Source organism: Physella acuta, unplaced genomic scaffold, assembly GCF_028476545.2.
Source record: "Physella acuta isolate Inbredline_101_S28 unplaced genomic scaffold, ASM2847654v3 ptg001578l, whole genome shotgun sequence".
NCBI lineage: Eukaryota > Metazoa > Mollusca > Gastropoda > Physidae > Physella > Physella acuta.
Window position 1 is genome coordinate 95,430 of NW_026733092.1, and position 27,037 is coordinate 122,466.

Here is a 27,037-nt window from a genome sequence, read left to right on the forward strand (position 1 = left end):
CTAATTCATATTAGGGAAATTAAAAGCAGTTTTTTTATAAAACTCACCTCACTATCCAATATTTGCCAAGGTCACTAAACAGACCAACTTAAAGTTAAGTTTGCCTTTCACGCTTAAATTATGTTAAATGTGGAAGGGTTGTGTTATGTGTGTTAATTTTCTTATTTTCTAAAACGATATGTTTTTTGAAGTGTTGGATAAATAGCTTGACACAGGCTCTCATTTTATTTCTTTAAAGATTAAAATCAATAAAAGGTTAAAAGTGTTTAAACTCATATTGGTGGAACAAAATAGGTGCTGGCCTACCTCTAATTTTCTTTTACAATATATATATATATATATATATATATATATATATATATATATATATATATATATATATATATATATGACTGTTTTAGTTTTACATATTTGCAGCAGCACAAAGATAATTTTTTATTTTAAAATTCTATCTTTATCAATTATTATAGTCAGTTGATCTGGCCGTCTTGTGTTAACATAGTGTAAATTAGTGTAAAATGAAATGGCGCCAGTAAATATCAAATACATAGTTTCATTTTCTTCACAAGTAAGCTACTTCGTCAGTTTAAATCATAGTCTGCAAAAATAAATCTGACATCTTTATTTCTCTATTTCATACACACTCTGTCAATTTGTAATTGACACCTGTCTTAATTACTCAAATCTTGAACTTAAAACAAGTTGAAAGTTGGGTTAACTCCATTTTTTTTTCTAGGGTATTTTTTTATTCACCGCTTCACATTTTATTATCAACACAAGCAAAACACACAAACACGTCAAAAAAACACTAGGATTAGAGCTAGATATACTTTTTTTTTATGAATGTGAGTTTTAATTAGAAAAGGTAAAAAAAACATAAAAAGGACAGTTCGAATTGAATAGCGTGGAAAAAAATCCCTACGCTCTACACTACAGTACGGTCATTGACTTTAATTATCAGCATACGTCACGAACATACATACATACATAGTCATAGCACATTCAATATTCCAAATTTGGATTTTTCTAAAGTTTTGACTGATGTAAATTATAATAATAATCAAAAAAAGGAAAACAAAAAATTCATAAAGAAATAAGCCCAATGTTCTCCTAATGTTTTTGTGTGTTTCGGTTGTGTTTATAATAAAATATGCTCAACTGGAGGTGAACGTAAAGCAGGGAATAAAATACACCAAAATGGAGTTTTACCGAAAGTTATTTCTCCGATCTTCTGATCTTGTCAATCTCAAATATTTTACTGAGGAATTTCTCCATCATTTAGTGACAGGCTCTTTCAGATCTAGATCTAGACTTAAATAATCTGATTTATTACTAAGATGGAGCAGTTTCGTTTTCATTCAGGGGTGGAGGGATAAAGCTATCATAAAACCAATTATTTTGAAGCCATCGTCAATTTTAGTAATCGGAATTACCCCTTTCTAATTAAGTTTGTTAATCAACAATAGTAAGGTGTACTTTTGACCTAATTTCTTTATCTCGCAAGCGGGGCTTTAGTGAAAGTAGCTCTCTCTATTCTTGTGTAAACATGAACCTTAAAATCAAATAGCTTTTTAAACTACGCGTTGAATGTTAACCAGCATGTGATGTAGCAATGGTTCAGAGCCTTAGCTTTATATACATAACAATGTCTGGGGATGATTCATAGGTTGATAAGTGTGGTCACTATGCCCGAAATATCAGCCACCACCACCACCCCCCCCCCCCCCCCCCCCCCCGCCATGATGCCATTTTATTATAATCTTTTTGCCCAAAACAAAGCGTAGGAAAATGTGTTCCGCGCCATAATCCAATCATTTATTAGCCATGTGGTGTCGTATCTAAAAATAGAATACATTACAATTTGACCTTTCCTCATTGATGATCGTTTTTATCATTTTTCAAAGTATAAAATATGAATTATTAGTTAAGATTGCAGTTTTTGTAGCATGGTTTACTTACCCTCTGTAATTTAAAAAGCATGGCAGGTTAATTATGTACAAATATTGTCATTAAACTAAAAAAAAATAAGGCTTGATCTTTTTTATTTGCTACCACTATCCGCCACACCTAGGTCTATACAATACTATACATTATTTTTTTATTTTTTTTGGTTATTGATTATATTTAATTTTATGTATCTAAATTCCTTTCTAAAATATTTTAATGTTTCTGTGCTTTTTTATTGAAAATTTTTTTTAAATAATCAAGAAATCCACCTATGAAATCAGGTCACAGTTCTAGTATTTTTTTTCTTTATTAGCTGATAATTGGCTGAACCTGACTGGAATTTTTTTTCAGTTATAATGACTTTGCATAGAAAGTTAATGTATGATCTATATGCTAAACTGACTTAATTTGCTAGTGTGCTAGCTATTATTGATACTTTTCTCTCAATAAAAAATTTGAGATTTTCATCAAAATGCCTAGTATGAGGGAGATTTTATTTCTGCTTTGATCAAGCGACCATCTCAAGATAAGTTGAAATATATACTTGCCACATGAAAAATTCCCCATATTATAAACCTACTGTAAATGATAAAGCTATTATGTCAGGAAAAAAATATTTGCTTCCGATAATGAAGGTCAAGCAAAAGTTGGTGGAGTTTGGCCTGTGTAAAGTCTTTTAATTTCAATATGGATGTTACCAAAATTTGCTGGAGTGTGTGTCTATATAAAATTGAGCTAGTATAAGTATATGCATAAAAAAAATATAAAATTGAGCTAGTATAAGTATATGCATAAAAAAATTAAATCATACTGTTATAAAAAAAATTCAAGTAGAAGAGGATGTTACTGAAACATCTGTAGGTCATTCCATTTTTTATTAAACTAATTTAGTAATTTTACTAATAGCCATTCAAGTTGATTAAAATAAAATTTTGCAATTCTAGAATATTTCTCGTTTCTCTTTCATTGAAATTTCTCTATTTAGGATCTTCAGCCTAATTTTGGCCTTGGAAAATGTTAGATCCAGGTTTGTTACTGATTACATTTTTTTATTAGATAAAAGTTGTTTTAGAATACATTTTCACAATTTGGGCTTGGTCTCTATTTTAATCTCACTCTGCAAATCAACTTTTATGTATTTGTTTAGCGCTATACTCTGTAGGTATATCTATTAACTGAACTATTATTAAAAGTTTTTTTTTTTTGTAATTGACTAAAAGATTATATAAGGCCTATATTATTAATTTTAAAAAAATGTTTTAAAAATCCAGCCTATATTCGTCATAGAAAAAGTATCTATTAGAATAGATTTTAAAGTATAGGCTGGCCATTAATTTGATTTAACGAACTCAGACATTTATAGATTTTATGTACATGTCAATTTATCATTAGGCACATTTGACACTTTTTTCTTAGAAACGCTCCAGTATTTTACAGAGTTTGTACACTTTTTTTTGTGGATTTTAAAATTAATTTATGTCTATTTTAATTTTTCAGATGTAGGACTCTCTGGATTTAACGAAACATTTATCTGCTTATGAGTGACATCTCAGATCGCTAGTAAAATAAGATGTCTGAGGAGACAGTAATAAGCATTGATTCTGACAGTGAAGAGGAATGTGATAACTTAGCAGTGGATTTGGATTTAGACTGTGTTGATGAGACCCCAGAGGAAGTGGAACCAGAATGCATCGACGAGACCCCACCTGACATAGAGGTGGACTGCAAAGAAGAACTTGTGGAGACTACAGCGAAAATTCACACTCACGGGGAGCTGATACGCCTCGTTGATTCATACGCTGGGTCAGCTAAAGTCACAAACGGGTACGCTCTAAAATATTTTTTCGATAATGACAAAAAATACGCCATCACTAGCACCAACCTAGCGCTCAAGTTAAAGAGGGATGACTGTAATGTTCTCACTGTCACAGTGGCCTTAAAAAAACTGTTCAACTGTTTTAAAGGACTCTCCATGAATAGAGACAGACACTGGCAAGCAATAACGGAATTGCTTTCACGGGATTTCATCCTTCCCAAACCCCGCTCTTCCGACTCCATCAAAGATATTCTCAGCTTGGGGGGATTTACTAAATCCAAAGCGGAACAAAACAATGATGCATGTACAAGCTCTAGCTCTCCAAGCCTAAGGCTAGATTGTAGCGGTTGCGCCGTGAAAAGGATATCAAATCAAGCTCTGTTGGAGAAGCTCAAACAGATGCGGCTGGAGAAAAAAGAACTGCAGGCCCAGCTCCAGCTAAAAAAAAATGAGCCAGATTACAATGACCCAGCTTTGAGAAAGCTTATAAAAACTATTGAGAAAAAAAATTCCTCAATAGAAAATTTGAAAAAAGAAAAGCTTGTATTAAAAGCTCAGATTAGGGATTTGAGAAAGAAGCCTTCATGCAGCAAAGAAAAGGATTTGAGAAAGACTCCTCCACACAACAAAGAACAGGTGCAGATCCAGTTTGGAGATCGAGATTTGAATGGTCAAGTGCTTGAACTTGAAAAAATTGTAGCTGAACACACGGTGACTATCGAAAGTCAGAGACAAATAATTGCAAAATTAATGAAGATTATTGATCAACATCAGATTCCCTTGACTGACTTTGATCTTTGTAACCAAACTGAACAAGAGTAAATGTAAAGATCCATCACATTAGCTTGTTGTTTTTTTCACTTTAGTTTAACATCACTATTTTTATTTATTAATTAGAAACCTCTTTTGAGGTTGTGGAAATCTTTAATGTTTGAGTTGTAATGGGAATCATTGCAAGCCAAATTGGAACTAAATAAACCTGACAATTCTGATTAGTGTTCAATCTAAAACCTTTAATTTATGTCCTCTTACTTTGACCATTGTTTGTTATTTTACTAAAAAAAAGTATAATTTAGCTTCTCCTCTTTGCATGAGTGTTGAAATGTAAATAAAGTATGCTAAACATAGTCTTAGTTGTATTCTTTTTTTTTTAAATATGTGAGTACAACATGGTTGACAAAAGAGATAAGTTCATAATACAAAATATATATATATATATATATTTTTTTTTTTACAGTATAAACATTCTTATAAATAAGTGTTAAATTACCCCAAACTAACTGATATTTATGTATAATTATTAATACAGTACTATGTGTTTCTTAAAGAAAAGTCAGACTAACTCAGTAAATGTACCTTAGGATTGGAGGTCTCATGCCAGTTGGTTAGAAAATCAGGCCTAGAGATAGAGAGCCGGACTACTAACCCGTAAGTCTCGAGTTCGAATCTGGGTTCAAGTCGGTAGACCGTATCTGAGTCCACCGAACCATGATGGGTACCTAACTCACGTTAGGGTTAGTAAATGCGGCTAGACATAGTGTTGACCTTCATTTTGAAAGGGAACTTTACTATAATACTTTTTAATAGTTTAAAAAGTTTATTACAACTGCTGTATTAAATGAGTTGGCGTGCTCGATCACATGGTAGAGAGTTTGAATACTAACCCAAAGGTTTAGAATTCAGAAATCAGTCCTGATTCAGGACTGTGGGACATTCCTGAGTTTACCCAGCTCTTATGGGTACCTGACTATTGGGGAAAGTAAAGGTGGCGGGGCATACTGCTGACCACACCATCTGATTATATCCCCTTTTCAAGAGACATGAACTCAACTTCATTTGCTCTATGGATCTTTAGTTCTGAAAGGGAAGATTTACTACTGTACTGAGGTATTTTATTTACTGGTTAGTGTGAAGTCATGTAGAGTTTAATGGCTAAGTTTGGGAAGAAATGTGTAGTTGTGATGATTTAGATTAGTTCAATAGCTATACCTCGACAAAGGTATTGATTCTAAATTTAATTGCTAAATCTGGGGGAAATTAACTTTTTTTGTTATGATCAGTGAAACTAATTATTTCAAATTTAGTTGTACTCAACACAAATGTTTATCAACACACAGTGAAAGTATTTTTATAAGATTTATAAATATGTGCTGCAAGTTAAAATAAACTAATCTGTATCATTTTAAAAATAACGTATTATCGCACGTTGATAATAGCATTAATGTTTGTATAATTTTTTTTTAATGGCTCTAATTTAAAAAAAAAAACCATGAAAATCTTTCCAAAATCACTTAGTTGTATCCAAAATAAAGTGCACTTTTATTTTTCTCAATATGAATACTTTACTTTAAAATGTGTGTTTTGACAATGTTCATTTGTTAAATCCATGCTAAAAATGCTTGGACACAATGTCTTAATGGAATATAAATAATATAATACTTTTCTCATTTCTTAATTAAGTAGAACTAAAAAATACCAAGGGAGACTATTTCCATTCTAATAAAAAAAATAGATAAAAAGTAGGGTAAAGGAGGGCGTTAAGAGCCACACTTTTTAGCACCTGTACATTTTTAAAGATTTCTACTAATCTAAGAATTTTTTAGTATTGAAAATATGGCAAAATTATTCTAACATATCTTACACAATATAAAAATAATAACAAAGTGTATTAAATATACTTTAAATGGGTTTAATTGAACATTTATTGTCATACCCCCAAAATCAGCATTTGGGGTGAAAGGAGCCGGGCAATGGGGCAATAAGTATTATCTCCTAGTTTAGACTAACTCCGCAATAAAAATAATTAATTTCTATCCCCAAAATAGTTAATGCTGTGTACACACACTTTAACTGATACTAGCTATCACTAGGCCCCAATGGGCCCAGTCTACAATTGATACAATTGCAGGTGTACATAGGGCCTAAAGTCTAGTAGTTTACAGTAGGCACATTAGTATGCCTAGTGTGTAGCTAGTATACTAGTGTGTAGCTGTCCAGAGTTAACATTCTTGTATGTAAAAAGGGGTGGTACTAACTAATCTGCCTTAATGCTTTCCCCTGATAAGCCATGTGTGCTATACATTACATGACATGGAGGTGAGAAATGTTGAGGGGAGAGCAGTTGTACTGGTTTCCCCTTTGTTCTCCTTGCTGGACCCTGAGGGCCATAAATTACATAAGGAGATGCTATCTCTGGTTGGCTGAGATCTAAGAACTAAGTCCATGCTACCTACAAAGAGATAAGTTTTATGGTGGGTTAGATACAGGTGGGGACTGGGTATCATGGGGGTGAGAAATTGTGAGGGGAGAGCAGTGGTACTGGTTTCCCCTTTGTTCTCCTTGCTGGACCCTGAGGGCCATATATTACATAAGATGCTATCTCTGGTTGGCTGAGATCTAAGAACTTAGTCCATGTTACCTACAAAGAGATGAAGTTTTATGGTGGGTTAGATACAGGTGGGGTCTGGCTTTCATGGAGGTGAGAACATGTGAGGGGAGAGCAGTGGTACTGATTCCTCTTTGGTCTCCACCCTGCTAGACCATGAAGGTCATACATTACATAACATGCCACCCCAGATTGTCTGAGATCTGTAACTGTAATCCATGTTACCTACAAAGAGATAGAGTTTTATAGTGGGCCAGAAACTGGTGGGGGCTGGGTATCATGGGGGTAAAAAATTGTAAGGGGGGAGCAGTGGTATTAGTGTGTCTGTTTACTTCCCTGCTGGACCATGAGGGTCATAAATTACATAACATACCACCCCAGATTGGCTGAGACCTAAGAGCATTTATTCCTGTTACCTACAAAGAGATTAGAAGTTTTATGGTTGGTTAGAAACAGGTGGGGGCTGAGTCGGCTGTATTGCCCCTTAGGGGTAATAAGAACATGTACCATTTTAAAAATTACCTTGCTAACATCAGATGGCTGAATTTTTACTTTTTAGCAGGTTAGAATTGTATTTCTATCATTTAGACACAAGTCTGTTTAACAATTAATACATTTTGTGTTAACTATTCCTATACCAGTGTCATATTCAGTGGTCTAATAAATGAGAAACTTGCACTTAGGGTTTCAAGAGCCACATAACAGTATCTGTTATAACTTTTCTAAACAGGCAAGCTAGTGGACAAAATTAATGTATTCATGTAGATTTAGTTATTATCTAACAAATAAAACCATTATGGTAATGATCAGTCAAGTTTTAATCTGATAAGGATAAAAACTTTATAGCATGGTAAAATGGGACAAATGTCTGCCATTTTGTTTTGGCACCAATAATCACTGTGCAAAAAAAATTCACCAAAATAAAACTATTCAAGCCATAGCTATAAAAATAGTGTTAAAATGTACAACAACCAATGCTCTAATACAGGAACAAAGAATGGGCTTGAAAAACTCATTTGGTTTATTACAAAGTAAAGTTTCCCAAGTTATGTCTATTTGGAAAAAAAGTTCACAAAATGGTTTTATGGAGATGAGAAATTTTAGGGAAAGAGCAGTGGGATTAAATCCTGTCTCATCCTTTCCCTATTGGACCAAGTGGGTCATAAATTACATAAAATGAATCCTCTGCTTCTCTGTTATCAAAGAACAGCAGTGGTTGTTACCTCAGAAGTAGATTAGCAGTGTTATTGGGGGTTTTGTGGGGGTGGGGTGTTGATTGGGGCTTAATACCACACGGCTCTTAACGCCCTCCTTTACCCTATTGTTGTTATTTAATTAACAATAAATATTTTTGTTTTATACTTCCTCTTGAAAACCCAAAATCTATTTAGTAAATGTATACATTACGTCTAATTAAACTGTACAATAAACATTAATAATTTATATAGTATTTAAAATATAAAAATGGTAACATTATGACTTACATTTTTTGTAGACTAACAATACTTGAGAGGTGTTGATTTATTGAATAGGGTCTATTTGTGTATTGTAAAGTATTTATTTGGGAAATTCCAAAATGCTAATCCTTCAAACCTGCAGCTCGCGACAGCATGCTGCTCTTTTGATGTGTAGATGTGGCTCTTCAGGTCGATGCACAATTATTAATAATTTTTTTATTTTATTTTTAAAATCATTAAAGTATTAGTCTGCAACGATATTATAATAAATATAAACAATAAACACTCGCTATTCTATTATAATATTTAGTTACTCCCTATTTCAATGTACTTCCTTGTTTTCTAAAGCTGAGTTATTTTAATGTAAACAATGCCCGTGTGTGGATCATATTTATTGGCACTGCTTTACCTACACTACCGCCTACCACCAGGGCGTGCTGCATGAAAGTCTTGAGTGTAAGTTAATCACTCACTGTAATATCTCCGTTACTAACTCACCGCCTAACTATCAAGGACGGAAAGTGGCACTCTCGTGAACCCGATTACACTAACGCAGAGGCGCTGGGTACGGCCCCTAGCTCGGTTTAATCATCGAATGTCATATTGTAGTGGTGCTCCTTAAAACTAAGGTAGGCACTTATTGCTCGCGGGACAGCCCTTGGTGCTAAATCTCACCCTGCAGAGAAGCCGGAGGACGCGCCTGATTCGATTTAGTGAGCGACTAAAGCAACTCATTGTATCCATAGCCTATCGCGCTGTTTAAAATGAACGTATTTTAGTCAATAGTGTATAGCCTATTTTTAAAAACGAACGTAGGTGCCATAGTGCTCATAGGCGAGCCCGGGGTGCTTCGTGTTGGGCAATGGACGAGGCGTCAGTGGTTGCGCCTTTTGCAGTTACGCAGCTGAACATAGTAGAACCCTTTACCCGCTATGCAGGACGCCCGATTAACGGATGCCAAATACTAACATAGCCGCTTTTGAACTCTGGGCGCCAAAAGGTGTATTGACAAAAAATGCACCACCCGGGCGCCGCCTATAAGAAATTTAAAATGATTTTTTTTTGTACAAACCTCCCCTGAAGTGTTTTAATCAACTCCTTAAGGTTTCATGACGATCGGATGAACGGTGTCGAACCGTAATCGACTTTTATTTTTATATACAGTATATAGAGAAGAATCGAATAGCTCGCTGCCGGGGCGCCACTTCTGCGAAATTGAAAACCTTTTTTCCCAGAAACCTTTCTCAACAACTTCCCAAAGTTTCATGCCGATCGGATAAAAGGTGTAGTAATGCATAAAAGAAAAACACACACACACATAAATATTAATATATATATATCTGCCCGAGGGTTCGAACTCGAGACTTTTTGGTTTAGCAACAATAAGCTTTACCGACTTGACTACGCCAAACCCTTATGGCAATATCTGACTCTTCTCAACTTCCTGCCCCATTACATCAATCATGGTAACATCTGACTCAACTTCCTGCGCCATTAAATCAATCATGGTAACATCTGACTCAACTTCCTGATCCATTACATAAATCATGGTAACATCTGACTCTTCCAAACATGCGGCCCCTGCTTTGTGTCTGGATTTCCAATAATGGATTTTAATAACCACTGAACTCTTGTCTATAAAGATACTATATGTATATATTGATTTACAGAAAATGCTAGAAATTTCTGAAATACTTTTCATAAGTCAGGTCTGATTATGCTCTTCTCTAAACAGCTTAGCAACTCCGGTTGCTGGTATTATAAAAAAAAGTAATAATTTTGAAATTTCTGCTCCTGTTATATATAGCATTGAAACCCTGCAAGAATTTTAAAAAGACCAAAAATGTTAAAACATTTTTTTTTCGGGAACTAAGGAATGTTTTTTAACAAATGTAGGATGACCACCACAAGGCCAACAACCTAATAACCAGTGATGGCTCTAAGAAGTGGCTGTCCCACCCTAAAGATCGGAGTGGTAAGCTTGAGATCATCATGCAACTTGAGGAGGCCTGTCATCTTGCATTCATTGATATAGGTATGTCCTACATTTGTGCAGTGTGTTGTTTCTAGATGATGTATGTATGTATGTCCAACATTTGTGCAGTCCTTTGTTTCCAGATGATACATTATGTCCAACTTTTGTGCAGTCCTTTTTTTCTAGATGATATATGTATGTCCAGCATTTGTGCAGTCCTTTGTTTCTAGATGATATAAGTGTATCCAACTTTTGTGCAGTCCTTTGTTTCTAGATGATATATGTATATCCAACATTTGTGCAGTCCTTTGTTTCTAGATGATATATGTATATCCAACATTTGTGCAGTCCTTTGTTTCTAGATGATATATGTATATCCAACATTTGTGCAGTCCTTTGTTTCTAGATGATATATGTATATCCAACATTTGTGCAGTCCTTTGTTTCTAGATGATATATGTATATCCAACATTTGTGCAGTCCTTTGTTTCTAGATGATATATGTATATCCAACATTTGTGCAGTCCTTTGTTTCTAGATGATATATGTATATCCAACATTTGTGTAGTCCTTTGTTTCTAGATGATATATGTATACCCAACATTTGTGCAGTCCTTTGTTTCTAGATGATATAAGTGTATCCAACTTTTGTGCAGTCCTTTGTTTCTAGATGATATATGTATATCCAACATTTGTGCAGTCCTTTGTTTCTAGATGATATATGTATATCCAACATTTGTGCAGTCCTTTGTTTCTAGATGATATATGTATATCCAACATTTGTGCAGTCCTTTGTTTCTAGATGATATATGTATATCCAACATTTGTGCAGTCTGTTGTTTCTAGATGATATAGGTATGTCCAACATTTGTGCAGTCTGTTGTTTCTAGATGATATATGTATGTCCAACATTTGTGCAGTGTGTTGTTTCTAGATGATGCATGTATGTCCAACATTTGTGCAGTCCTTTTTTCTAGATGATATATGTATGTCCAACATTTGTGCAGTCTGTTGTTTCTAGATGATATAGGTATGTCCAACATTTGTGCAGTCTGTTGTTTCTAGATGATGTATGTATGTCCAACATTTGTGCAGTCTGTTGTTTCTAGATGATGTATGTATGTCCAACATTTGTGCAGTCCTTTGTTTACATATGATACATTATGTCCAACATTTGTGCAGTCCTTTGTTTCTAGATGATATATGTATATCCAACATTTGTGCAGTCCTTTGTTTCTAGATGATATATGTATATCCAACATTTGTGCAGTCCTTTGTTTCTAGATGATATATGTATATCCAACATTTGTGCAGTCCTTTGTTTCTAGATGATATATGTATATCCAACATTTGTGCAGTCTGTTGTTTCTAGATGATGTAGGTATGTCCAACTTTTGTTTAGTCTGTTGCATTTCTGTACTTTGCATTTGTTGTGATCATCATACTTTACTTTGGTATTCTTGGTGTGCTGACATTGATATATTTGCCTTGTAAAATTTGTAAACATTGGTTTATAAATTTTAATACTTATTTTAAACATAGACTAAACAATATAAAATTTTCTTCTGCATAATTAAATAAAATATTTCGTATCATATATTGTTACCATTTTTTTAGCAGTTTATAAACGTTAAGTAAGCTAACTAGAATTATTAGTTCAACTTTTTTATCAGCTATTTATTTTGAATAAGCCATTGGCATTTAAACTCCCAGAGAACAAGTAGTTGTACCTTTCAGGTCTTTACAATATCCTCCCTTCCATGCATTTCTTTTATTTCTCTGTGCCATGTGGTTTTGTGGTTGTAATTTAATATAATCCAAGTAATCAGGTTACTCCTGAAACCGAGGAAAACCTTGGTAAAATTTAAAATGATATTTAGAAACTGTAAGTGTTGTGGCTAGTGCTAGATTGGATACGACATATTTTTGTCTTGGGCTTAACATGAGATAGCGTAATTTGAAATTTAGAAGAAAAAAAAATTTCTGTTATTTTTTATTTTATTTTTCAGGTACGACATGGTGCGCCAGCTTGGAACTGCGAGTGGGACGTTCTGATTGGTCGCAAACCACAGAGTTCAAGCCTCTTGTGGCCAGTGTGAACCTGATGTCTCCTGCTGATTGCCTGCTCAGTCGGGCGACTAATTGTATAAAGATGTTCTCTAAAAGTGAGGAAAAATTCATCTCCAATGTCTACCACAATTGTTCACATGGTTTAGTAAAATAAAAAGGGTCAGTTGGTTTGTGAGGTCAGCGTGTAAAGAAGTCAGTGGTCAGTGCCATGCTTTTTACTTACCCATCAGAGATGGGGATACAACAACTGCCTAAAGTCAAATTGACCAAAATACTAAATTAGCTGTCTCCTGATATTTTGTGTAGTCCTCATATGTTTGCCCATCTATATTAAAAATCAGCATAGTATTTAAAATATAAAGACCCTTTTTGTTAAAACCTGAAGGTCGATATAGTTGAATAAGTAAAAAAAAAAAATTTAGGAAAAATGCTCTTTAGGCCAAACCATCCATGGGACAGATAAATTCGAGTTTATTGACCCTTGGTATATGAAGGGATGGTGTGGTCAACACTATGCTCATCCTCTTTTACTTTTCCCAATGTTAGCCAAGTACCCATCAAAACTGGGTGGACAGAGGAATCTCCTACACTCACAGGTTCCTAAGTAAATCAAGAAAATGTAGTAGAGTTCATAAAATACACTCATGGCTCATTGACATGGTCAGGTGAACCAAATTTAAAACTTGTGGGTTAGGGAACAGGGCATTACCCCCCTGAGTAATAACCCCCCCCCCCTTCCCCTTTACCCCGGACAGGGTTAGGGTTAGATATGGGGCTAGGGTTACGTTTAGGGCTAGATTTAGGGTTACGGTTAGGGTTAGTGTTATGGTTAGGGTTAGGCTTTAACCAATGTCTAGCATAGGTTTTGCGTTAAGTTTTAGGCTGAGGTGGATGCTTAGGTTTTGGTCTTTTTCTTAAGGTTAGGATTAAGGTAATATATAGGTATAGAATTTGAGTTAGAGTTAGAATTCTAACTTGATGGGGGGGGGGGGGGGGGGGGGGGGAGAGTAATGTCCTATAGCCGTGTCTAGTAATACTGTTCAACACCTGGTTAATGCCATTCTATCAGCGTAATATTTACTATAGATAGACCTAAACTGTTTGGTTTTTGTCCTTGTACAGGTGACTTTTCTCCTGAAATAGCAGCCGAGCAGTGGGACCGACTACAGATCATCTGCCGACAGCCTTTCAGGAAAGAGGTCCAGTATGGCGTCTCATTTGTTCGTGTCCAGCGCTCTCTGCCATCGTCAGGGATCTCTGATCACCAAGAAACCTCAGACGTGTGCACAGTCAAGGAAACAAAAAATGTGGCCTCGATACAGAAACATTTCTTTGGTGTCAACAGTGAAAAGGAAGCTAACAGGTTTGGAGTCATCTTTATTTAAAATGCGCTACCTCACCTGCATTTCTAGTTTTGTAAATACTACAGTTAAAGCTTTAAAACACATACATGCAATATACATATATTATTTACATAAACATTTATTTTTAAATTTTTCAATTTAAATTGGATACTATTATTAATTTAATTAATAAGTAAAGTTACTTTTTTTAACCTGACTGTCCATGGGACATGTAGAGTTCACCTGTTTCTGTGACCTCTACATATGAAGGGATAGCGTGGTCATCACTATGCCCAGCTGCCTTTTCCCTAACTTAGGTACCTATCAGAGCTTGGTGGACTCAGGGACGTAAGCCCGGATTCAAACTCAAGACTTTTGAGTTAGCAGTCCATTAATCTACTGCTAGGCCATGCCGTCCCATATTATTAATAACAATATAAAAAATAAGATATGTTTGTTTGTAAGTATACAGTACAACATTTGACTAAGGTCAAAACAAGGAAATATTTTCACTGGCAGTCATTGTAACAAGCTTAAAATGCAGATCCTTTCTTTGACCAGCCCTACGAGTGCAGATGGCCTGAAGTATCGCTTGATGAAGATCTCTGGCAGCGCTGAGAATGGCTGCGATCAGGGGCTGTCAAGAACAGCCATGCTGGTACTGAAGGCTACAGAGAACCGCCCCAAGCTGGAACAAGTTGCCTCCCCTCATATCAAACCTGGCCTGTTCTCTGACCATGTTGCTAAGAAGTATGCCACGCCGGTAAGTTTTGAAACAAATCTTCACATTTATTGTTAAGGATTGTATTCTTAAACAAATTAACCAATGGTGCGGGAGGTCCTAACCTCTTTGTCACATTCCCAAAGGGTTATATTTAGTCGCCAGCATATAGAATATACAAACAGAAATATTGACTATAACTATTATGCACTTTTTATTTTAATGTTTTAAATTTGACTTTTTTCAAAATGGGGTTGCTGGTCACATCATTTTTATATAATGGGGTTGCCAAACAAAAAAGGCAGGGAACCGGTGCAATAGATCATCTTACTTTGCCCTGTCTATCACCCAGCTGTTCATATTTCCTTTGTTTGACCACATAGCTCTACCCTATTGTCAACCTGGCACATGAGTTATTAATTTTTTAAAATAAAAATAATCGTTGAAAGTTCAATATATACTTAAAAATAGAAGCTGCATTTAGAAAATTTTAAAACAATTCTCAAAAGTATTGGATTTTTAAAAATTTTTTTTAGATTGACCAGGAAATCACAGTGTTTCTTCCTACTTTAAAGATATCTATCCATGATGTGGATAAAGTAACTATTGCAGGTGATGCACTTCTATAACTTACCACTAAACAAATAAGAATAAGTAAATTATGTTATGTTTTGGTTCTAGAAAAACCTCCTCTTATATTTTTGTTAAGATAACATAAATGCTTTTTTTAATAATTAATTATTATCTTATAATTATTTTTAAACAAAAATATTACTGTACATTGATTGGTTTGTAAAGAGTCCTACGACCGGTGCTCAGCAATAGTCTTTCTATTACTAAAAATAAATTTAACAAAAAAATGATCACATTTTGTTTTGATAATATTTAATATAGGTCTAATCACTTTTGTCATTTTACCATTTTGTCATTATTGATTATAATTTTTCTTTTTAAATCTTAGATCTCCGCCACAAGTTTGAGAAAAAGAAAAGAAGAAAATTAACTATTGAGGAAAAAAGAATTTTTTCTAAAATTTGTCAAGACTTCATTTGTGATTTATTTGACAAAGCAACATCCCATCAGGATGTTCAAATTCAGAAAGGGATTGTTAGCCAATCACGTGTCACAACTCCAGCTTCCAAATCTGGGAAGGTCAATGGCCATTCTAACAACCTCCACCACATAGAGAACAACACTGTTACGTCCACACCAAAAAGAAAAATAATAAAACCCCAATCGAAAACAAGTCCACATGCTGATAAATCAAATCAAGTTCGGACGGAGTTTCATAAAGAGGTTATTTCTCACTCTTCTGCAAACCCTTCAACACCAAAAGCTGAAAAAGTTAATCATCATTCTAAAAATCATCAACATACTTCATCCCCTAGTGTTTTAAAAAAAAATATAGTGACTCAAAGTAAAAAGAAATATTCCTATCCAACAAACTCAAAAGCACAGTGTATAGATATTGATACCGATGACTTGGCTCTAAACTTTAAACCTATAAAGAGTGATAAACCAACTGATATAACAGATTCTGCAGTCAAAGACAGTCATAGTGAGAGTAATGGGTGTATATGGTTAAATAAATCATCAAAATTAAGTAAAACTTCGCCACCCATCTCTTCTGCGGCCAAGAGGAGAAAACTTAACAAAACTAGTTTAAATATTTTACATGACTTTATTTTAGATACTTCCAGTGGTGAAGAAGAGGACACATTAAATAGGAAAGATGTTTATCCTGATAAATTCACACCTTCTAAACCAAAACTACCTGCTTCTGCAAATGTTTTAGAATCTTCTCCTAAAACAGTTTTAATATCAGCCAACACCGTGTCGTCTCCTAAGAACTCAATCTATCAGCGGAAAATTGTTGGAGCTACATCAGAAACTTCAACTCAGAGCCTTGTTGAATCGTCACCTCGGTCAACTCAGAAACAATTGTCTCTTAAATTGACCAGAGGTCGACCCTCAAACAATGACAGCCAGTCTAACACCAGCAGGGTATTATCTGCCACAACAGGAACTCCAAAAAATAAAAAAAGACAGTTAGAGCTAGTAAACAGCACTAAATCTAAAGCTTCTGTTTCAAAAGTTGAACAGTCTGTAACAGCAGGACCCCACACTAAACTAACACCTGTGACCTCTAGTAGTCTAGAAACAAGGTAGAGCTTTAACATTATTTTTAATAAGCTTTAATTTAGTTTACTATTTCTGTTTGTGTTATGTAACTAATCTTTTTAACTTAATTTTGACCCACTTCTGATGCAGCAGTTTCATTCAACCTTTCCAGGTTCATTATTCTCAGGCGAAATTGCAAGAATGTCCATTTTTATTAATAAAAGCATTGGTTACTTACAAAATCTCTTACACATTTTGGTGACAAGGTGTTTATTGTAAAAAGCAAATAAGTTTCACTTTTATTTTCTTATGTCCAGTGCATTTAAAAATTATTTAAAAGGTTTTTATTAGTTTTATATCATTTTTACAAATTTAAATACTGCAAACAATAAAAAGAAACAATATAATTTTTACTCTTACCCATCAGATCCCATGTAATGACTTCATGGAACTAAAATTTATCACACATATTAAGAATTAAGTTTGAAACATCTGATTTGTTGTTTCTAGGTTTTTAATTGAATAAAACTATCATAAAAAGGCTTGAACTTGAATGCATTAATTTTAAACAAACCCAATAAAAATTTGGTACATAAAACATTCAAGTTAAAATTACCTTCCCTACTCAAATTTTGTATACATTTTCATTTATAATTATATTAACAAATTTCTTTTTTTAAAAATAGATATGATGATGGTCATAGAAGCAGTTTACAATCAGATTTAATCCTCTGTGATGTGTGCCATGGTAATGAACACATTTCTTTTTTTTTTTACACTAATGTAATCACACAACCTGACAGACCAACACAACATTTTGCTGGTTTAAAAAAAAAAATTAAAATGTATTGTAATAAACATAGCATGATGTATATCAAGAAAAATAAAATTTGCAGCACCATTTGTACTGTACATATCCTTCATTACCAATGTCAATGAATCCTGCTAGCATTAGCTCTATCTGCTAACTATCGCTCTTTTGAATTTTTCAGAATTGTTCCCAAGCAAAACGATTGACTCTCACAAAGCATTTTGCCTCAGCAGCTTCAACTGGACGTCTGATGAGGAAGAGATAACAATAGAGACCAGAGCAGGAGAAGCTGAGTGCCCCATTTGTTTACAAACATTCCCATTAGATGTATTACCTGCACATGCCAGTGAATGTGGCTTATGAATTTGTATATTTTTATTAAATTTTAAAAATATAACTTTACCAGAATTGATTTCTTTAACTATTGTTAAACAAATTTTCCTAGAAATTCCAGTTGCAACAGAATGAACTGACCATGAAGTTTAGATATTCTTTGTTCAGTGTTTAGAAGACTTTTGCATCTTCACATTCATACATAAACAACAAAAAAGATGAAAAAGCATAAGGAAATAATTTAATCTTAAACATGACTTCCAAACGTGACAAATATAGGTTTGCTCGCAATCCACCAACAGATGATATGAGAGCTAATGCTGGTGCATTGACTGAAATTTATCTTTCTCTGCAACAGACAATATGCATTTAAATATTTTGTTAATCTATAGATAATAGTTATGATAATAAGCAAAAAACTATTACAAAATTTAATTTATTAAACCCTAATTGTGCTTCATTATAGTATAATTCGAAAACTAAGTTAGCTTATTTTCAACATCTTGTGTATTATTTGTAAAATAACCTACATCGTTTAAACAACCATGCGAAATGTCACTTTATAGCCAAAAATCTCAACATTATTTCTTTTATGTTTAAAAAAATTTATTAGAAAATAGCTTAACTTCAATCAGGGTTTTTTACTTAAATTGGTTCAAGTATTATCAAAATACTACCCAATTTTGCCCCAAATTTATCAACTAAAAATTTAGCCATCATATGGAAAACAATTGCACTTAATGTAGAACATCAAATGAAAACAATTCACATTGGAAAAATGAAAGTCATTATATATATTCTATAGTTAAATTGCCTTGAGTTGTTTGCCCCATGCAGCAAAATACTTCTTTTAAATTACAAATTTGACTAACCAAGGCTATTTATAAAAATGGTAGATAATACATTCTGATGATTCTTTTCAAAAATAAGTTGACAAAGCATATTAGAAACAAATTGTAAATACTACATGACTTTTACATTCTAGATTAAAGTGTCATGCAATCTTTAAGGAGAAAAACCATGCATCCCATCACACATTACATTTCTCAGCAAAATACAAAATCACCACAACTCACATTGAGTTTTAATGTTGAACTGTTAATAGTAACTCTGATATAGGTAATGATCACATTACTAATAATTTCAAAGGATTTCTTTTGAAGGTTCAACTTCAAAATATCTTTTGTACTGTACAAAATTTATTTAACACATCCAACCACAAAAAGTTACACATTTAAAAGTGCATTGCTAGTACCTATTCAACACATTTTAATTGATAAAAAGTGCGGAGGGGAAAATTAATTAACTTTTGACAATGATAAAAACTTGTCACATTTTTATTTTTTATTATAAGTTTTCTTTTGCACAAATAACACTATCCATTATTTGTTGTAAAAAAAAATAATTTCAAATATCTAACCCACTGGTTTTAGTATATTTATGTACATACTGCGATTGAAATTTAGGCTAATTAGTGTAGAGATAATGCATAGTTATCAAAATTGTATGGCTTTTTTTTTTTAGAATGAATAACAAAAATCATTGCTAAGAGAAGTAAACACATGTATCTTCCAGTGAAATTCAATGTGTCAAGTTTATGATACAAGTATTGATCTAGCATATTCCCTGAAGGTTTAAAACTAAGCACAATAGTAATCATTATACAAACACATCACTCATCTATAAAACAAAAGTCATAGTTACATGGTGGGTGGCCCTGAAACACTGGCTTGGAACTATTTTTATGATAAACCATCAGAATCAATGAACAGAAGTCAAGTGTCAAAACCAAATATGAAATCATTTTAAGACAATTCCAGAAGAGTGAGAATGAATGTTAAATTTTTACCAAACTGTTAAACGATCAGTGGGTCTTTTATAATTTATAGGAGCTTGTGAAAAGCAAAATACCTTACCAACTAGAGTGTAATAATGTTTATATAATACAAAGGTAGTGTGGTTAGATCATATTATATAGAAAATTTCACATACACAATAACCATGATCTATACATTTAAATCAAGGCAAAAATCCAGTTTTAAATCTTTATGATTGATGCTGCCGATCCGACGTTGTAATTTATCGGTTTTGACGGGACCTGCTAAAAAAAAGTTTTTTTTTTAAATTTTAAGTACTAAGACTAAGCGTTTGGTTAGCAGGGGTGCTACTAATTTTTTAAGCAAATCCTGAAGTTTAATCTCACAAATTTAACCAAACATGAATCCAAAATATGAAAACTTAAATGTTGAAATGTAATGTCGTCCAGAAAGTGGAAAAACTGATATTTAATCTGGAATTCCATGACAACCTTGAAAAGTGGCACCTCTGGCTACTTTTGTATTGCAATAATTAACACATATGATCATAGTTTTGATGTCTTAAGCTATAAAATGACTTACTTTTAAAGCACATGCAGTTTTATATAAAGGCCATCATAATTCTTCAACACTTTTCCGCACAGTCCTTGTTACTCTCTTTTTAAACTCTTCATAATTTTCTCTCCACATTTTCTGATAAATTTTAAAATAAAATGGGTATATTACTAAAACGAATAAAGCTAGGATGCATGTAAAAATGTAGGCAATATAACAACTTCATGTTTATGCATACAGTAAAATAGCAGAAGCTAACAAACACCATCTCAGAAATGGTGCATCAGCTAATAAATCAATGACTTACTGCCGCATCCACATTGGCTGGAGATTCATCATTTGGGTCTGCGAGCATTGAGATGACACTGATGCAGATGGTTTCAACAGTGTGAACAGGCAGCCACCGCTCTGCGGCCTTCTCATAACCATACTTGTCGTCGCCAGGCTCATGTAGGATGGAGATACATACATTTCCTTCTTGATCAACTAAAAAAAAAAATAAGGTTACAATACATTTTATTTTTAACATGCATATAGAATGAGAAATATTTTAAATTAAAATATTGTAAAATTTATTCTTTAAAAATTTAAATACTGAGCCTGAAAATTATCACAAAAAGCGACAATTTAAACATTTAAAAAAATAAAGTGTCCAGGTACAATTTAACTATTTAATTATTAGAACATTTAAACATAAGTAATCCAATTTTTCTGTTCACAAAGAAGTATAGGCTAGACACCACACATCACTAACACAGATGGGGATACACCTAGACAGTTCTATTCGAGCATCATTACCTAGGTGCTGAATAGTTCTGGGTGGTCTTCTAATCAGCCTTTAGAAATACCACTAACATTCCCAGAAATCAGCAACACCTACCATGATCAGCATGTGTCATACCAGAAGCATGTCTCAAGAGATAATTATTTATAGGCCTGTAAAAAATATAAATAAATAAATTTCTTATAGTTCCACTTACTGTTGGGATGCCACATCTCAGACACAAATTTCATCTTTGGGGGCCTATGAGGATATTCTTTTGGAAAAAGAAGGTGGGCTTTAAACATTCCACCGTCACTGTGAAAAAAAATAGATTGAATGTTACCTTTTGATGTTTTAGTATTTAACCTTTTTTAATAGTCTAGAGCATGTACATAGTTAAGTGCTACTTACTACAGTGTTTCGGGTGGCCCATAAATTACAGTCTCCCATTTAAACAAGTCATCATCATCAATGAGACCAGCAGAAAATCCATCAACTGAGCTTTTGTTCAGCTCTGTATGTAAGACATGAAACAAGGAAACAGAATTTAAAATTAAGGTATGGACTAGAATAAATATTCCTTTAGCAGATGAATTTTCCAATCACTAACCAGGTATTTTATTTAGTGTTTGGGGGGGGGGGGGAGGGGGGGGGGGGGGTTAAGTTGATTATAGGCTCTAAAAATCAGATTAGGAACAGAAACGATTTTTTGTTTAATAGTCTAAGACTCAGTTTATATGATAGCCTTCCTTGTCTCAGAATCCAGTCTAAAAATAGTAAGAAAAATACTCGCCTTTGAAAAAGTTTATCGGGTTTAATAAATTTGAGATAAAATAAACTAACTAGGCCCATGTGCACAAAGTTTCTAAATTAATGTTTTGCTATAAAATAGGTCTTGAATCTAGGGTCTACAGAAAAAGGTTTAATAAGAAAAACAGTTATTGCCCGAGCTATGACGTATGCTGATAATTAAAGTCAATGTGAACTCACGGTGAACCCGCGACCGTGTAAAGAGTTGGAACAGTTCTAATGCTTTTTTATGGTTTTTTTTTCACCTTTTCTAATTAAAAATCACAATCATAAAAAATTAAGTTGATCTAGTTTTTTCCTAACGTTTTTGTGTGTTTCGGATGTGTTTATAATAAAATACGCTCAACTGGAGGTGAACATGAAGCGGGGAATAAAATACGCTAAAATGGAGTTTTACCCACATATTCATATTAATTAGGCCTAGTAGATCTAATTAGTCTCAAAAGTGAGTAAAAAAACTAAAAAGGATACCTTAACATTTAACAGTGGCTTAGGCGCCTAGGCCTAATTATCTATCTATATATATAATTCTCTTCTTCGAGCCGTTAGAAAACAAGCTGCAAACGCTCTCCCTACCTCCCCACCCCTACATGGTTTTAGTGAGCTGTGTTCACTCTAAATGTTTACAAGCAGAGCCAACGATTTTAAACTTAGGGGGGGGGGAGGAGGGGGGAGGGAAGGAAGGGGGGGGGGGTTATGGTCCTTAACGAGCTACTTATAGTGTTTTAAAGAAATATTTTCAGTGTCAGCGTTGGTACTGTCGAATTCACAAATTATGAATTATTGAAAATTAGAAACAACTAAATAGCGGCGTATGTTATGCCGCGGGCCGGCTCGTATATATATAATTCTCTTCTGGGAGACGCTAGAAAACAAGCTGTAAACGCGCTCCCTACCACCCCCACCCCTACATGGTCCGGTGAGCTGTGGTTCACTCTAAATGTTTACAACCAGAGCCGTTTAGTGACGACTATTAGGGGCAGATAATTTAAGTTGAAACTATTTTAAACGTAGGGGGGGGAACAAAGTGGTGTTTGCTTTAACGGATGGGGGGGGGGTTATCATCCTTAACGAGCTACTTATAGGCCTAGTGTTTTAATTTAGAAATATTTTCAGTGGCAGCATTGGTAGTGTCGAATTCACAAATTATGAATAACTGAAAAGTAGAAAAAACAACAACTAAATAGCGGCGTATGATATGCCGCGGGTCGGCTCGTTATAATTATTAATTAAATTCCGTAGCCTAACACTTCAACTTGATTACTTCAGGACAGAAAATTCAAAATACGTTCACTTTATTATATAGTAGGTTGAATTATGGATTTTTTAAAATAAAATATTCTGTTATTTCAAATACACCATGAAGTTCCTTACCCCTTAAGAGAACATTTGACACCACATTTAAATATCTAGCTTAATCGGTTGACGAGAAAAGAGAGAATTTAAATTTTTTCCGAGAATGGAAAATGAAAGTCAGAACATCGTTTTTGCTCCTCGACCGGCATAACATGACGTCGTGGTCTTGTGTGCACGAGCTTTTAATTCCCGCCAAGGTAATTGCGTCAGCTTAGGTTATTTACTCACCGGAAAATAACAAAAAGCAACTGGTTGATAATAAAACTAGATCTAGTTATTTTATTATTTATTAAATTCTACTCTACATGTTATTCATACCATTTTATGAAGTAATGAACACCTGCATAAATCAAATGACCATAATAAATATTTTTATTTCAAATTCTAATTTTAAATAATAAATATTAAATATGCTTAAAATAATATGATAGTAATAGTTAAGATAGTTTATAAATACAAATACATTTTACACTCAATCACATTATATTGAGTCAACAGTGTGGCAGCTGAGGTTCATACATGGTATTAGTGTCTTTTTTTTTTTACATTACATTTTTTTTTCATCTTGAAAACATGACGTATGTGATTTTTTTTTTAAAATAAAATCTCCAAACATCGTCACTCGCGTGATTGCTTGCTTATGTTTACTATCCTGTGGATGAAAAATCCCACCACGGTCGCGGGGTCACCGTGACTTTAGCAGGCCTATAGTACACGTCATAGAATGAACACGCGCAGACGAGATGGTCGGTGTCTTCACTTCTCTCTCTCTCTTCCCCCCCCCCCCCCACCCTTCTTCAAGCTAATTGAAAAACAGACCTATTTCCCTTCTGGTCATTTTTTTTTTAAAGCTCGGCCGTTTTTTTTAAAGTTCGCATATCAGCCAGCTGTATAAAAAAAATATTTTTTAACTAGATCTACGTCTAGCTTAAAAAAATAAATAAATAAATGCTTAAAATGCCCGTAAACAGATTATTTAGTGCCAAAAAAAAAAAAGGCAGCTGAACGAGCATTTTTTAAAATACGCAGCAATGAAAAAGGCTAACGGCCAATCAATTAAGTCTAAAAATCGCCCGTAATTAGGCCTAGCGCTGAAAAAGGCCACTGAACGAGCATCACTGATTATATAAACGAATAGGCCACGCAGCGTTGACGAGGTTAACCACCGGTCACGAATGCAGCAACGGTCGGCCCACAGTGAAGAAAAAAATCAATATACTAATAAAATTACTAATACAATAATAATGTCCATAATTTTACTTTTTCCGCACATGCTACAATTGAATAATATTTAATAATAATTAAAATACTAGACTTAACAGTTCATTCCGTAAAAAACAAAAACTAGTTGTTTCAGTCTGGCAACTAGCGTAGCAATGACGTCATGATACTAAAAATAGCGGATAGCATTGTCAGGGTGGGTACCTCATTTTGGAATTAGATTTTGGAAAGTAGAATTGATAATACTGTAAATATACATGGTAATTATCTCAATTATATATTAATTTAGTGTTATCGGAGCCGTTTTCCCCGTTATTGGGTCGTTTTTGGCCGCGGTTCAGTTTTTACGGAGAGTGCTCCACTAGAAATCCTCTCATTATTTACAAACACAATTCTCGCGATTTTTTCTGGCATTCTAAGGCATATTATCCATTTTATTAGCATTTTGTGTTAAAATAATGATCAGAGTTGGCGAGATAAACAGTTCTTTAATTTGTCGTGGATAGGACCCCTAAAATAAAGGTAGAAACCGTCAGAAAACGACGCGTGACGTTTCAGGGTCAGAGGTCAATCCAGCCATCTAAGTGACGAACCGGCCTATATAGTAGGGAGGCTCACTAACTTAAAAGCGTCCTTGGTTGCTAACCAGAACATGGCGTAAGGATCGGACCATGACTTCCGGCGAGTTTTTCGACTTAGTTCCAGAGACCTTCTTAGAATTACTTTTAAAAATGTTTATCACGAGTAAAATGGCGGGTTTTCACGTTATAAAAACATGCTATAGGTGGCAAGGTTAAATATGCCAGAAAAGCATTTTCAGAAATTGCTTTGGGGAATGTAGGCTAAATTTAAAGTCGGTGTCATTCAAAATAATATAACTTTTTAAATATAGATCTCCCTCTCACAAAATTGATTTCCAAAGTAAAGCATTATTAGTTTTATCATTCTATGAAAAAATAAATCAAATATCTTCAACACTTTTTTTTATATGATGTGTCCATAAAATGACAACCTAATTTTTTTATTTTTTTTGACCACGTGACCGCTATTTGAATGGATACGTTTACCTGGCATGGTTTTTTATTTTGCTCTTTTGTACAATAAAAAATGTTATAAAATTAAAGAAATAAAAGAATTCAAACATCACTTCTGTCTTGTCTTTTTTAAAATTCTTTTCTGATGACATTCTCTTAAATTTTTTTCCTCTATAAATATATCCCGACGATAGACGGGCCAATTCTACTTTTAGGAACTCTCTTGTGAAAAAAAATTAGATCTATTTCACGGTCACTTAAAAAGTTAAACCTTTCAACTTTTAACCAGGTTGTCATGGATGATCCGTCATATCATAGCTGTGAGTGACAAAACATTTTAAAATTCAATAATTTAGCCTAAACTTGCTACAACCCCCAAATTAGTGCCTAGGGGATAAAGTATGGACGTTTTTTATTCAGTTGTCATGTTTAAATTGAGAATTGAGTAGATTTCACATATAGTAAGAAAAACTACTATATAGGTCTAGATCTAGGGCCTAATCATAATTATTAATTAATTGATAATATGTGGAAAACTGTAGGCTAGATCTAGATCTAGATTTAAGTTTTAAGACTTAAGAGTGAAGTTAGGTGGAGTTAAGTCAGTTAAGTCAGTTTTTTTAGTAAACGATGCCAGTCACTGAGTGCACTCAGAAAAAGATTATGAAAGAAAAAAAGCGTGGAGGCATAGATTATTTTCTTTTCGTGTGACGTCGCTTTATGTCGACTTTGTGATTTAAGATAACATTTGAAATGAGCACCTTTTAGTTGTCTACTTAGCAACAAAGCCGCCTGCTCCTGGGCCATGCCCGAAAAAATCTTTGTTTTCAAACGCCCAGACGTCACACTGTACTATGGCAAACGACGGGTTCGATAGTAAATAACTACTGTAGGAATTGCGCATGTGCATTAAGTCGGAAATTGGGATAGAGTAGTCGTTCCTGTTCATATATTTCTAGTTTTTATATTTTCAGTCCGAGGTCTACATCTGGTGCTTAGTCTGCGCATTTTGTTTTTTTTTTTATTTTATAGAAAAATAATTATTGCCGTTTGTTTATAATTTCTTAAGCAAGACTGTAATCATTATATTTTTTTTCTTTTAATTGTCATCACAACTGAGTGAATGCAAAAAGAAAAAAAAAAGGCGCTAGATCTACTAACTCTTATTCAATGCGATACCTTAATAGTACTTAATACTTTATTTTCATTAATATTCATTCCATAGGAGGTAGCAGAGGCGCACCGGGTGACATCATTTAGGGAGGTGACACCAAGGCAAAATAAACCGGGAGTGATCTCCCCTAAACTTTCTCGAATATTTTTATATAAAATAACAGGGGATGGGAACTCGGGCTATAGACATGATTTTTAATCCATTTTAAATACTTAAAGTTTTAAAAATAGAATAAAATCTCGTAGACAAATTAATTGCACACCAAGTGAACGCGAATAAAAAAAGCGCATAATAGTGCGCAATATTATTAGTACTTTTAAAATTTACA

At 33.8% G+C, this 27,037-nt stretch overlaps 2 protein-coding genes across 3 annotated transcripts; one reads left to right on the top strand and one right to left on the bottom strand.

Moving 5' to 3' along the window:
* Nucleotides 1-494: 494 nt before the first annotated feature.
* Nucleotides 495-18,102, top strand: LOC131928971 (uncharacterized). Its single transcript, XM_059285152.1, has 9 exons — nt 495-568; nt 10,502-10,640; nt 12,590-12,745; nt 13,773-14,013; nt 14,555-14,756; nt 15,251-15,326; nt 15,676-16,879; nt 17,522-17,583; nt 17,828-18,102. The coding sequence occupies exons 1-9, from the start codon at nt 524-526 to the stop codon at nt 18,007-18,009; spliced, it is 2,307 nt and encodes a 768-aa protein (XP_059141135.1). The 5' UTR covers nt 495-523; the 3' UTR covers nt 18,010-18,102.
* Nucleotides 18,103-18,203: 101 nt separating this feature from the next.
* On the bottom strand, nt 18,204-26,431 carry LOC131928967 (ubiquitin-conjugating enzyme E2 G1). 2 transcript variants are annotated; one of them, XM_059285149.1, is made up of 6 exons: nt 26,297-26,431; nt 21,526-21,628; nt 21,332-21,429; nt 20,659-20,837; nt 20,379-20,489; nt 18,204-20,077 (listed from the first exon to the last, which is right to left on the bottom strand). In XM_059285149.1, exons 1-5 carry the CDS (start codon nt 26,340-26,342, stop codon nt 20,412-20,414), a joined length of 504 nt encoding a protein of 167 aa, XP_059141132.1. In that variant the 5' UTR covers nt 26,343-26,431; the 3' UTR covers nt 18,204-20,077; nt 20,379-20,411. The 2 variants fall into 2 exon arrangements, with proteins under 2 accessions (XP_059141132.1, XP_059141131.1); XM_059285148.1 differs by having other exon boundaries at nt 18,204-20,080.
* Between the last annotated feature and the right edge of the window lie 606 nt (nt 26,432-27,037).